The 13,920-nt window shown below is 36.0% G+C and overlaps 1 protein-coding gene across 22 annotated transcripts in view; it reads left to right on the forward strand.

Moving 5' to 3' along the window:
* LOC109101175 (calcium-activated potassium channel subunit alpha-1-like) overlaps nt 1-13,920 on the forward strand; it is a 214,843-nt gene that overhangs the window by 181,299 nt on the left and 19,624 nt on the right. For all 22 annotated transcript variants that reach the window (XM_042736487.1, XM_042736486.1, XM_042736492.1 and 19 more), the window contains 2 exons: nt 6,771-6,864; nt 12,745-12,868. In XM_042736487.1, the coding sequence (XP_042592421.1) occupies nt 6,771-6,864; nt 12,745-12,868 (218 nt within the window). The remainder of the gene's footprint in view (nt 1-6,770; nt 6,865-12,744; nt 12,869-13,920) is intronic.

Raw genomic sequence — 13,920 nt, forward strand, 5'->3', positions numbered from 1 at the left:
CTTGATAAGAATGCACAATTGCGGCTCGTCACAGGATTTGCATTTCATAAAAGGACAGTTGCCTTCTGGATTACTGTAAATCCACAGTGAAAGTGCCACAGCGGATGTTCTCTGTATAATGCTACTCGTGTTTGACAGGGGCCAGATGAATCCAGGAGTTATCTGTGGCGGTCTTTAAATCTATGCGGCAGCTGACGGCAGAAATAACCATCTATTTATTGCTCTGAGCAAGGTTTGGGGAGCGGGCGGAAACTGCTTTTCCACTTACACCAGATATTGGTTAACCTCTTGCCTTTTATGTAGATAGCATTAGGCTGGAGTCTTATGGCTGGGATGGCAGGCAGTGAGCTTGATAACTCCCTGTGTGTAACACTTTAGGTCTCTTATACACACCGCATACTCCTGTCTGTCAGACTGCAGATTGTTGTTATTTTGCTCCTTTTCGCAGCTTAATCTAAGACATTTTCGAGTATTGTGTGAAGTATTGATTTTCACACATTTTAGATGTTGTTTCAACATGGCTTTGCTGTATATTGAGGCAGAACATAAAGAGATTGCTGTGTTCCCTTGTGTGAGCACATCTCTGCCTGCACTGTGACCTGATTCGTTGTGACGGTGATCAGGAATAGTATGTTCGTGCTTTGTTCTGTATTGTCGCAGAGCGGGCGGGGAAGAAAGTGCTTCTAATTAATTAATGTTTATTAGCAATGGAAAAGCAAATGTCATATTGAACATTTCACCTAAAGCGCTTGCCATGTGGTTAAGTAGTATTTAATAAAACTGAGGGGTCATCGTCAATTATTCAAATATGCGGCGGTTGCCTTTATGGCACACAGATTTGTGGATCTGTCTGTAAATGGTAATCGAAGGGGGAAATAAATGGCGCAACAATGAAAATCATGTCAACTTGTATTTTCATTCTCAAATATTTATGTGATTCTCATGCAGTTCAGTGATAAATTATGAATGCGTCAATGTTTTAATCATAATATATTTAGTTTAGAAGCACTAATGGCATGTGCTTTTAGGTGACTTTTATAAAGCAATTTTAAATCTTATAAAATACTTTTTATTTTATTGTTATTTTTTTAACCAGGGATTTTTTCTTAATTTACAGCCTCTTAAAATATTATGTAATTTTACCTTTTTTAACCAGTTTATTTCAGGTTGTAATGTCATGTGGTGTGACTTGCCAAAAGCTTCATTATATTCACTTGTTAATAATACATGATAGTAAAAAAAAAAAAAAAAAAAATATATATATATATATATATATATATATATATATATATATATTTTTTTTTTTGCTTTCTGTATTTTATATATATATATATTACGGCTGCCCTCGACTAAGGATTTTTCTGGTCGACTAGTAGTCGTTCATTTTAAGCATTAGTCGATTAATCGCACGTTTATTAATAAACAATTTAAATCATTATGATGATCCTTTAATTGCCTACAAAGCCTAATAAGTGCTCAAATGCATGCATAAAGCTTGCCACAGCGCACCGCAGAAGCTATGATTATGAATGTGTCAGGGAAAAAATGTAAGGAGGCTGCATTTACATTTTAATAATTCACTGATAAACAAGTGCTTTTTCGTCATCTCCACAGTAGTGGATGCGCCTATATTTTTAATTGGTTCATTTTTAAAGTAGACATTTCACTCGCTATAGATATATTTTTAATGTCTGTAAGGCAAAGATACACAGAGTTTTGCGCTCAAGTTCACAGAGACCGAGACGAAAGAAAGGGCATCCTGTTTGCTTTCATTATTTTACAAAAGCGTGTTTTTTTGTTATTGTGAGTACACACAAATAAACGTAGAGTCTTCACAGATTTGAAAGATGTATTACTCTTATCTGTATAACCAAAAATTACAGAGTATTTTAAGAGCAAGTGAGCGCACCGGCACCTCCATCTGTCCTGCAGTGAGCTACTGTTCAGCTTCCACTCTCCGCACACACACTTAAGCAGTGCACATTTCTCTAGGTTAACATTAGATTGAGCCATGTAACATTGCTGCTACTTATTATATTAAATACTACTTATTATATTAAATATGGCTTACTATAATAAGCCATATTTGTGGTGGATAAATGATAAGTGAGCATTTGGATGTCCTATCCGATGTACTGTATTTCCATAGACCAGCTGTTAATGATCTGCGTGACTTCGACAATGTGGATTTTTTTTTTTCTGCAACCAAGCGAATAAATACAATTTTGGTTAACGAAGCCTATTGATTCTTCAATTTCTGCTGTTTACACATAGAACAGTCATGGTCAAAAATATCAGCACCCTTGGTGAATATGATTAAAGAATACATACAGTCATGGACAAAAATATCAGCACCCTTGGTAAATATGATCAAAGAAGGCTGTGAAAATTAATCTACATTGTTAATCCTTTTCATCTTTTATTTTAAAAATTCACAAAAATCTAACCTTTTATTGGATAATAAGAATTTAAAATGGGGGAAATATAATTATGAAATAAATGTTTTTCTCAAATACACGTTGGACACAATTATTGGCACCCCTAGAAATTCTTATGAGTAAAATATCTCTGAAGTATATTCCCATTCATATTCGCAATTTTGAGCACTCCAGGGTGATTATGAACATGAAATTATCCAGCCACGGCTTCCTCATTCACAAAAATATAAATAGTAGGGAAAACAAAGGCCTAATTCCCTTAATCATCCATCACAATGAGAAAAAACAAAGAATATATTTCTGAAGTGCAGCAAAAGATAATTGAGCTTCACAAATTAGTGAAGTGGCTTTAAGAAAAGTGCTAGAGCAGTGAAAATTCCCATTCCCACCATCAGGGCAATAATTAAGAATTACCAATCAACATAAAATGTTACGAAACTGCCTGGAAGAGGACGTGTGTCTATATTGTCTGAGGAGGAGAGTTTAAGTTTCTAAAGACTCTCCAAGTACCACAGCTGGAGAATTGCAGAAAATAGTTGAGTCTCGGGGTCAGAAAACCTTAAAAACAGCACCTACATCACCACATGTTATTTGGGAGGGTTTCAAGAAAAATTATCCTCGCTCATCCAAAAACAAACTCCAGCATATTCAGTTATCAGACACGACTGGAATTTCAAATGGGAAAAAGCTTTTTAGCAACAAACACTCAAGATGGGTTTGGTGAACACAGGGATAAAAAGTACCCCATGTGTACAATGAAATATACTGCTGTATATTTGATGTTGTGGGCCTATATTTCTGCTGGAGGTCCTGGACATCTTGTTTAGATACATGGCATCTTTGATTCTATCAAATACCAACAGATAAAAAATCGATAAGTGACTGACTCTGTTAGAAATCTTAGAATGGGCCATTTGTGGATCTTCCAACCGTACAATAATCCAAACTCAAACCTCAAAAACAACACAAAAATGGGCCACTGAGCACAAAACCAAGCTTCTGCTATAGCCATTCCAGTCCTCTGACCTGAACCCTATAGAAAATGAGAGGTGTGAACTGAAGAGAAGAAGCACCAACATATGGAGCTGGGAATCTAAAGGGTCTGGAGTGATTCTGGATGAAGGAATGGTCTCTGATCTCTTGTCAGGTGTTCTCTAACCTCATCAGGCATTATAGAAGAAAATTTAGAGCTGTAAAACTGGCAAATGGAGGTTTCAAAAAGTATTGAATAAAAGGGTGCCATTAATTGTGGCCAATGTGTTTTAGAGAAAAACATTTATTTCATATTGATATTTCCCCAATTCACTGACCCAATTCACCGTCATCTCTCCTGTTTTTGTCTTTCACTGTTTGACAGTAAAGGAGAAAGTTATACCGACTTTTCAAAACCGCTCAATCAAACTGGCCAACAGCATGGCTGTTCCCAACACTCTTCCCAGTGTGCTGCCGGTTATAGAGTGCTCCACGACTGCCATACCTCTTGTTAATAACCGTAAAGGAAGTCTTCTCCCTCCGGCACCGCCCTCTCAGTCACGTCTGAGCCTGGCTGTTCTGAACCGGGCCCGCAGCCTACCAGGAAAATACCGCTACTGCCCCAGCACCTTGTCCTCCACGCTCACCCCCACGCACTGTAGGTGGCACCTTAGGACGCATTAGTCACTGCTGCCGCAGACAACCCCTTCCTCCTGCATGGGTCCCTGCAGTCACTGCTGCATGCATGTAGAGCAGCTAGTGGCTAATGTACCCCTGCCCCAACACTTAGTTTGTGTGTGTGTAATGTGTGTAAACCTAAGTTGTTCAGAATTATAGTAATTTTAAATATTTTTTTTTCATTGCATAAATATTTCTGATTTATTTCACATCATTACGTAATTTCTTAAATATCTTAAATATATCTGAATATTCTTTTTACTTTTTTTTTTATTTTTTACTTCTGGTTAATTTCCAGGTTTAAATTCGATTTGCAATGTGGTCTTGAACTATCAGAACTAAACCAATGTATTTTTTTTCTTTCATATCTTAAATATTTCATATTATTTTATGTAATTAATTTCCATGCCATTCCAGGTTTAAATAGCTTGTCAGTGAACTATGGCTCTGTGTATTAAATGCCGCTCCATCTGAACGCACGTGATGGAGATTTACTACTAATCACAGAACCAGCTTTACTGAGGAGATGCACATGACAATCTCATGCAATTTATTGTGCAGCCCTTGTTTATACCTGGAATGGCGTGGAAATTAAATACATATTTATTGTGCAGCCCTAGTTTAAATGTAATTTTCAATGTGGTCTCAGAGTTTTAAACCTAAGTCAGTTGTTATGAACACCCTAAATTTTACAAAGTGTCCAGTGTTATAGTAAACAGGAGCGAACAAATTAAACAAAACAAATATCTCTGTTGTGTGCTAAAGCATGCTTCAGCCCATTGTCTGTCTGAAGCAGAGGAGAAAGATGTCTAACTCAATCGTTCTGATCAGCGACACAAAAAAACGAGGGCTATAGCTGCCCGTGGTATGGAACAGCAATCACACTTTGGTGGGCTGATCCTATTTTGATTGAGGTTGTAAAAGTGCTGTAATGTAATTTGGAACAAGCAGAGACTTGCTGAAATGGCCGTGTTGCAGGTGGAGTTATTTCATTGTTAAGCCTCTTACTGAAGGGCACCACTGTAGCTCGTAAATCTCAGCTGCCTAATTTGGAGGAGCAAGGGCAGGAGAGAGCGGTCCGGCCCAGCCAGGCCACTCGCTCAACCATAACACGGAACAAAGGGCCACTGCACCACCATCTTATCAGTAGTGATATTTTTAAAGTTGATTACTGTCTCACATTGCTCCTTCTGCAGTGTAATTGCAAATGTCAAGCACTGGCATTTGGTAAAGACACAGACAGCGACTTTTTGTTTAATTTGTCTTTTTTCATTTGAACAATTAGATGACAAAGGGAAATTAGAGACCTACAAGTATATGCGTCTGCAGTATTTGTCTCTAATATTTTGCTGTGCTGATGAATTTCTAACAGAGCCACACTTAAGCAAGCTTGCAGTGTTCTAGAGTTTGGGTTTCTGTGACTAGTTTGTCTCCAATACAAATCAGACCATGTTGGGTTCTGTATCTGGTATCACATCAAATATAAATAAAAAAGATTTATAATATAAATATAGCAATTGAGCATAACAAATATTAAGTAATTTGATGAAATAAAAAAAAAAAAAAAAAAAAAACCTTTTGCTGTGGTATACATGGAAATTATACATAAAATTCCAGGACAGAAAATATTTAATAGTTTTTATCACAACATCTTGAACACTTTCTCCCCAACTTAAAGGAACAGTTCACTAAAAAATAGGAGAGGAGAAATTTTGAGGAAATTGACGTGCTTTTCTGATCCATACAGTGACCAAAGCTGTTAAAGGACCATAAATAAAATAAAGCTCAAATTTAAGTTGTTCAGTTTGACAGATATGGCAACTTTAGATGAAAAGACCAGAATTTGATGCTATATGTGTAAAAAAGGAGCATGCACATTTTTCAAAATATTTTTCAAAATTAAACAAATCCTTAAACGAATAAGTCATGCAGGTTTGGAATGACATGAGTGAATAAATGATTTTTAGGGTGAACTATTCCTTTAAGTAAATCTATAGTTTTTGAATATTTCACCTTACTATATCCATAACATCTCAGATTAAGCTCAACCTTCAGGCAGCTTTAAAACTCGCACATGATGTGTTTATAAAGCAGAGAGCTTGTGACATTCACAGTCCCCTCAGTAACGTCCTTCTGGAGAGGCGTTTCAGTAAGAGAAGACTCAGTTCAGGGTGCTTGTTCAGCGCTGAGAGTGCTTGTGGTACGGGGGACAGACTCACAGCGGAGCCATCACTCACGGCTCTCTGAGTGATGAGGATTGATTTTGCCATGTAGTCATCCATTAAAAAACACACACCAAATTACTCTTCTTTTTCTTTTTTCTTCCCCTCTGTCATTGTTTGAGCTCATGCCCTCCAAACAATGACCGAGAGGTAAAAGAGAGTTTGTTAAATAAATCCCCACACACGCACATCGCTCAAACCAACTCTTTGAAAAGAAAATTCATGGAAAACAGGGTGTAAAACTTAATGGTTGTCCTTCAGGTCTGTACTTGCTTTCTTTAAGTGTACTTTTGTCCATACTAACACTGTTCTCTTTCTATTTTTGGAGGTCTTCACAGATTTGAGTGTTTTTTGCAGTGATTGATTGAGTGTTGGCTTTTGTGTTCTTTAATATGTCATCTCCAGCACACTTGACAATCCCAGCTGTCCACAGTCTGACACTCTTTGCATGTGTTTGCAGTCGAAGATGAGCATCCGTCAACACTGTCGCCCAAAAAGAAGCAACGCAATGGAGGCATGCGAAATTCACCCAACTGCTCACCCAAAATGATGAGGTAAGACATTGATTTCAAGACGTTCCCTCCAGCCTTCAAAAGGAAAGACAGGACGGATGGTGCTGGGATGGTGGGAGTAGGAGGAGTGGAAAAGGAGAAAGAAAGTGTGGAGGGAGAGAGAGGGAGGGAGGGGAGAGCAGGCCTTTCAGGCCGAGGCGTTTGAGCTGTCAGCCTGTCAGCGGTTAATGATAGAGCTGAAATATTTCTGTCATGAAAGCAGCTATGAAAAGCTGTTTGAAAAATACTCTTGCTTTAAAGTCTCAGCTGTCATCTCCCCCCAGTCCCGTCCACATGTAGTTCTTAAACAGCGGTGCCACTAATGACGGTGCCAACCAATCAGAGACGCCAGCATGGTTACTTAGCCTCGGGGCTCTTCATCTATTGTGGGAACCCCTGTGAGGCGTGTTTTTCGTACTTAAGGCCATATGTGAAATGTATCATTGCAATCAAAAATGAATTCAAATATTACCTTCCTTTTATCCTGTCCGCTGGAATTAGAATGCTGCTAATTGATTTTGACTGATAAAAGGACTTGCTTTCCGCCATGTGGCCAGGAGACGTTTATGCAGAGGTTGTAAAAAATGCAGAGACACGCCGTGGAGCAAGAAAGTGTTGCTGAAGGTTTTAGAGGAAAGGACAACTTTCTGCAAAGTGATAGCCAACATGTTTGACTGTGTGTATGTTTGTACTGCAAAAAAACTGTGTTGTAATTTAGCGCAGAGCCAGTCACATTCTCTCAGTAGATAATCCCAGTTTTATGTTGCAGGCTTATTTTTACTATAATAATTGTAAACTTTTACATTGCAACATAGTAGTTTTATTTTTTCAAAGTTATATGTATATATATATATATATATATATATATATATATATATATATATATATATATATATATATATATATATATATATATATATATATATATATATATAAATTCAGCTTTGCATCACAGAAATAATGGGATATATATATCAGATATTGTAGTAATAGTTGTAAAATGTAACATTTAATTAAAATTTGTTACACGAGATAGCAGTTTTTATTTATTTTTTTAAATGCAATATTTAATTTTATTTTTTACATATTGTATTAAAAATTAAAAAAATGAGGGATTTTTTGTTTATTTTTTACTTTTCATTTTTATATTTAACATAATATTGTATTACTTTTTTTTTTCATCTGTGTGCCACCCACAAGGCATTTCACTGTAGCTTATAATAAGTACCCCAGACAGAGGTCTCTAACATAAATCTCCCCCCAAAAGAAGCAATTATGTCGAATTTTACATACTGTAAACTGTCAGCCTTGCAGGGGATCTCGCCCTTTAGTCTGCTTTCCAAGTGAAAATGATCAATGTTCAATTGTTTCTTTTCGCTCTCGGTTTTAAACAATAAACTGCGAGTGGAATGAAACAAAAATGGCTTTCAGCGATTGCTCAGAAGGATCTTTGGTTTTTATTCCTCAACTTACAGCACAAAACTGTTTTTCAGAGCAGATTTGAAGGTCCCCGTTTGCCATGTAATGTATGCATCGACTCTTTGATCTACAAGTGATAATAATTCTTGGGAATTATTTACCCTGTTTTGAAACGCTTCAAAGCGGTGTCAAAGTTTTCTGTGCTTTAGGGTGCCTGTGTGTTCAGCTGGCTCTTGGGTACTGGATGACAGGTCCTCTGTTCTAGGTGTAAGCTTTTTCAAGCCAGAGCCCTGCAGCGAAACATCAAAATTACCAAAGACAGACCCGTGGACTCCCTCAACCTGTGCCCTCCTTGTCAATATATTACAACATACATTAAATACCTCGCCTTTACATGGTGTGTTTTATGCACAATGAAAAGCGATTGTTTGAGGGAGCTTTAGGGATACTTTATTCAACAAGCAGGAAAGGGAAAAACAGCCAGCGTATACCATATCAAGTATGGTTTTTACAGGCTTCTGCGCCTCCAGGCCGTCGTAAATAAATAATGATCAACAGATTGGCTGTGGGTTTTTGAAAAGTATGCCTTTGTCAGTTTGCATGATAGGGAAAATTTTCAAAGCGAGGAGCTGCTTTCATAGGCTGCTGGAGAGGGATTCGGGGAGCCAGTGACTGCCGAGTGATGCGCTGGAATAGCTGAACGCTGTTTGAAAAGCAGCTCACCCGGCTCTCAGGGCAACTTCTGTTCTCTCTCGCTCTCTCTTTCCCCAAATGCACGTCTAGGACGCTCCTCTGGACATACCAATTAAATGGAGAACTTTCTGTCTTGCTTACGGAACCTGCTAGTTTCCTATAAAGTACTCCAGGCCTCTTATTTTCAGATTAAATTGAGTGTTTTTGGAACATTCTAAACTTTTCTTTCTTATTTTTTCAATTCTTAATTCTTGTTTTTGAAACAAGTCACCAAGGCAACATTTATTCAATTATTTGGCAAAAATACAGTAATATTGTGAAATACTCTTAGATAATAACATTAAAATACTATAATTAAAACCGATGTTTTCTATTTTAATATATTGTAAAATGCAATTTATTTCTGTGATGTCAAAGCTGAATTTTCAGCATCATTACTCTAGTCTTTAGTGTCACATGATCATTTAGAAATCATTATAATATCCAGATTCGGTGCTCAAGAAACATTTCTTGTTATTATAAATGCTCAAAACAGTTTTTGCTTTCTGTTTATACTTTTTTGAAACAGTGATGCACAACCACTCAAATGTTTGGGCTTAGTAAAATTAAGAAAAATTAGGCAAAAAAAAAAAAAAAAAAAAAACTGACAGTAAAGACATTTAATAATGTTACAAAAATAATATTTCAAATAATTTTTTTTTCTGTTCATCAAAGAATCCTAAACATGTATCATGATTTCCACAAAAATATTAAAAAGCAAAAACTGTTTTCAACATTAAAAATGAAAAAAAAAGAACTATTATGATAAAATATACCAACAATATTTTAAATTAGCATTTGAGAATGATTTCTGAAGTATAATGTGACACTGAAGAATGGAGTACTGACCATATAATAATCTTAAAAATTCCAGAATTTTATATTTCAAAAAAGTATATTTAGAACCTCTGAAATATTATGCAACAACAATATTACACTTAAACACGTCAAATGAGACACAACACATCTAATTGTAGGAAGTCACAATGCATTTGTCGGGTTCCCTTGCAGCAGCGAGTAACGTCAGATGTTTTATTCTGGAGTGGTGTGGAGCGTTGGATTGTGCTTGTGACTGGCAGGCGGCTCTGACAGCGGGTGAGAGATAGCTATCTTGGCAGAGGTGCACTGCACCAGTCAGTATGTTGAGGGGAGATTGAAATGACAGAGGTCTGCAGAGTGAGTGGTGAAACACGCGCCACATAATGAAATATTCAGCCGGGGTGTAAAAGCACTAAATGCTTTCACTGTTATTAACACCTGCACACAGCCTGATATCATCTCATGCAAGCATGCTAATTGACACATTTCTGATGTGATATTTTAGCAATCAAACACAGTCGAAACAGCACTTCAGAGGATCGTGTTACTGAATTAACCTGCTTAGGAAGGTGAGAGAGAAAAAGAGGAAATATGACCAGAATTTCCACATTTTTACTTCCACACATCCATTGTTGAACTTTACATATGCAGTATTTGAATTTGAAATTTATCTTCAGATGTCAGTGCAGTTATTTTAGGTGTAAATTAATTTTCCAGCATATTATCTGATGTTATGCAAATATGGAAGGTGAAGCAGAGGTCCCATCATTCATTATTAGTGTGATTAACAAGGGGCTAATGCAATTTACAAACCTCATTTAGTGCTGTGTTAATTACAGCGTGTTACAGAACAAGGCATAACAGGCACGGTTTTGTTATATCAGTTAAATTACATCACATGCATTTTATTTGTCCTTTATATATATATATATATATATATATATATATATATATATATATATACTGTATACATACATATATTACCAGACAAGACTGGTTTAAATAAATATAGGCTTTCATGTTTTTTGTTTGTTGAAATCCTTTGTAAATGGTTGTTAATTTGTGGATGATATTATCAGCAGTAGCCGGGTCGAGCAGGCTGAGAGAGAGAGAGCATGTTCCCCTGCAGCCACATCTCAGAGATGGGGCTTTGTTGTCTGCCCTGAGGCCATTTCCTCAAAGGCAGCCTTTTGGCCTGTCTCAGGCCCGGTAATGTGCTGCACGGTGGGTTTTAGTTGACAGTTTTTTGCATTTACAAGAGTTCTGTGGTTTTTCTTAAAAACTTCAGAAATATTGGAGTATCAATTCAGTCACTGAGGCAGACAAATTATAACATACCTTAAAATAAAATACACACATAGCACATGACTCAGGAACTGGTTCAACAGCCAAAATAAAAGAATAAAGTTTTTTTTTTTTAATATACCAGTATATTTTATCAGTATATGAAATTCACTGTATGTTGTACCAGTAGTTGTACAGTATTTATGCATTTTTATTTTTATTTTTAAAATATTATTATTTTTGGTGGTGCTTCCACCTCTTGCAAATAAAACCGTGCCTATTTTTTGTTCTTTAATGTTCAGTTTCTCAGCACTTACAGGGATCCCAAACTGGTCTGTTGACAGTTGTTAGGAAATAAATGGCAAAGAATTAGACATTTAAAGTCATTGCAATATTAATGAATTTATATTGTCAGCTAAATTGTTACAAATATATTGTAAATATTAAGTATACATCACATATACTAATACTAATTTGCAAAGATTGGACAATTCTAAGACAATATATTTATTCTGCATAAAATTGTGCAACAAATGACTGAATGTTTACACAGACAGATGATGTTAGTTTTTGTTTACAAAAAAATTAAACATCACATTTGCAATAATTTGAGTTTTTTGAATTAATGATAAGAGTATATGTTTATATTAAACATTTTAAGAGGTCTTAGGTTTATATATATATATATATATATATATATATATATATATATATATACACACACACACACACATTTCTTGTATTCTTTATGGAGTATATTAAATACCATGTCCATGTTGAATACTACCAAGAAATTTGTATTTGAGGCAGAGAATGCAACAATAACAAATTCAAAACGCCATTCCACAATTTTTCGAGTTGCTGTTCATACCAAACATCCCCAGACCAGACATCAAATGAACATGGCCACACGTTTAGTTTGTGAATTCAGGTTTTCAGTCGTATAGTTCTGCTACCAAGCTGTTTAGAAAGCTTTCAAAGGGGTTGAATGCAAGCTGTGCCCGAGTGCTGGAACTTCTTTCACGGTCAACATGCCCCCCAGATCAGCTTCTGCAGGATGCGCTGATATAGGTTAGCCTGTTTGGACATGACACGCTGCTGAAACATTAATGGCCTTCAGTTTGGGGGAGCAAAATGTGATTGGGCAAATTCCTAAAATATTTAAAGTGCGGCTCTGTTAAAGCTTTTACCGTTGGACGCATCACGTCAGGAGTGATGCGGAATAAAAGCCGGTAATTGGCGCTCCATTCTGGTGCCACTCAGTCACTGAAGTGCTCCGGCTCCATCTCTTCCACTCCAGTGCTGTCACCGGCGCGGACGCTTTGATGACTCCGCATTCTTGGCAGCCAAGAGAGAGCTGCCGTTATGATGGAGTCCAATGCACAAATTCAATCTGACAATGACGAGCTATGTCAGCACAGGCCTGTTTACTGCTTATTTATTGTCAATAGACGTCTGGTGAGATGTGCTGAAAGTTTGTCCTTTGACAAATGTCACAATTAAGCCCAGAAGATAAATTCCCACTGTCAGTGTTCCCGCTTTTTTTTTTTTTTTTTTTTTACCTGCATTTGCAAATAAGGGCAAGCGTTTTCTTCTTACACGTTTTCTCCTTCTTATGCTCTATTTCAGACACGACCCTCTACTCATTCCGGGAAATGAGCAGATTGAGAACATGGATGCTAATGTGAAAAGATACGACTCTACTGGAATGTTTCACTGGTGTCCGTCCAAAGATATTGAGAAGGTCATTCTGGTAGGTATCTTCATAACGGTAGTGTTATTGCCAATTTTAACGTGTCTTAAAAGTGCTTTACAAAGTCAGACAAAACCCTCCAAGCACCACCTAGTCACAAGAATGTTGAGGGGAGATTGAAATGACAGAGGATCTTTTTTTATTTTATTAAATTTTTTTCAGAATTTAGCAAATTGACATCTTAAGAACGGTAAATGACAAAATGGCATATTTTTATTAACATCCTATAAAATAAATTCACTGTTCTTACAGCACCATGATGCATTGCCCTAAATAAATCAGAGCAACAACTAAAAAATATATACCACACTAATAACATTTATAAATGATTACAATGTAATTTCATTTTTTTTTTTTACCACTTGAACGCAATGCAAAAAAAAAAAAAACACAGAAACTGTTTGCATTGAATTGCATTATCAATATCATGATAAAATGTAATACTGAATCAAGTATTATTAAAGCTTGCAATCATGAAATATTAATTGCTAGGCAAGCATATAATATATATAAATAAATTAATATAATTTATTTATTTACACAAACAATAATTATATAAGTTACAATAGAATGTTAGTGTGACATTTATTTCACTCTTGTCTCTTGTTTACAGTGAACTTTTAGACATTTAGACACATGCAAACATTAAATGTGTTTATGAAACTAAAGGAAAATGTCAGAATTTGCATTTTGTTCATATGTATGTTTATTATTAGGATATGAATGCAATTTTGAACAGTGTATTTTCCCCCTATGATCAAAGTAATGGAACACATCACTAACATGTTTGCTCATGTTATGTATATGCCTTGAGCACATTGATTTATTTTAACTTATTTAATGACAGTATTTTGGGGGTAAGTATATATTTGCTTTTACTAAATGAATTGAATCCAATCTTAGTATCCTAAACAGATGCATTTTACTCACTTAGACACTGTTGATGATGCTTGATGATAATGTGCTAGAACATGCATAAATGCTGTTGCCATTTTCTATAATGATATTGTTTCCTCTCTTTAATTATTGTTGTTTAATGTGCTTTTTCCCTC

Source organism: Cyprinus carpio, chromosome B13 (genome assembly GCF_018340385.1).
Source record: "Cyprinus carpio isolate SPL01 chromosome B13, ASM1834038v1, whole genome shotgun sequence".
In the NCBI taxonomy this organism is placed as follows: domain Eukaryota; kingdom Metazoa; phylum Chordata; class Actinopteri; order Cypriniformes; family Cyprinidae; genus Cyprinus; species Cyprinus carpio.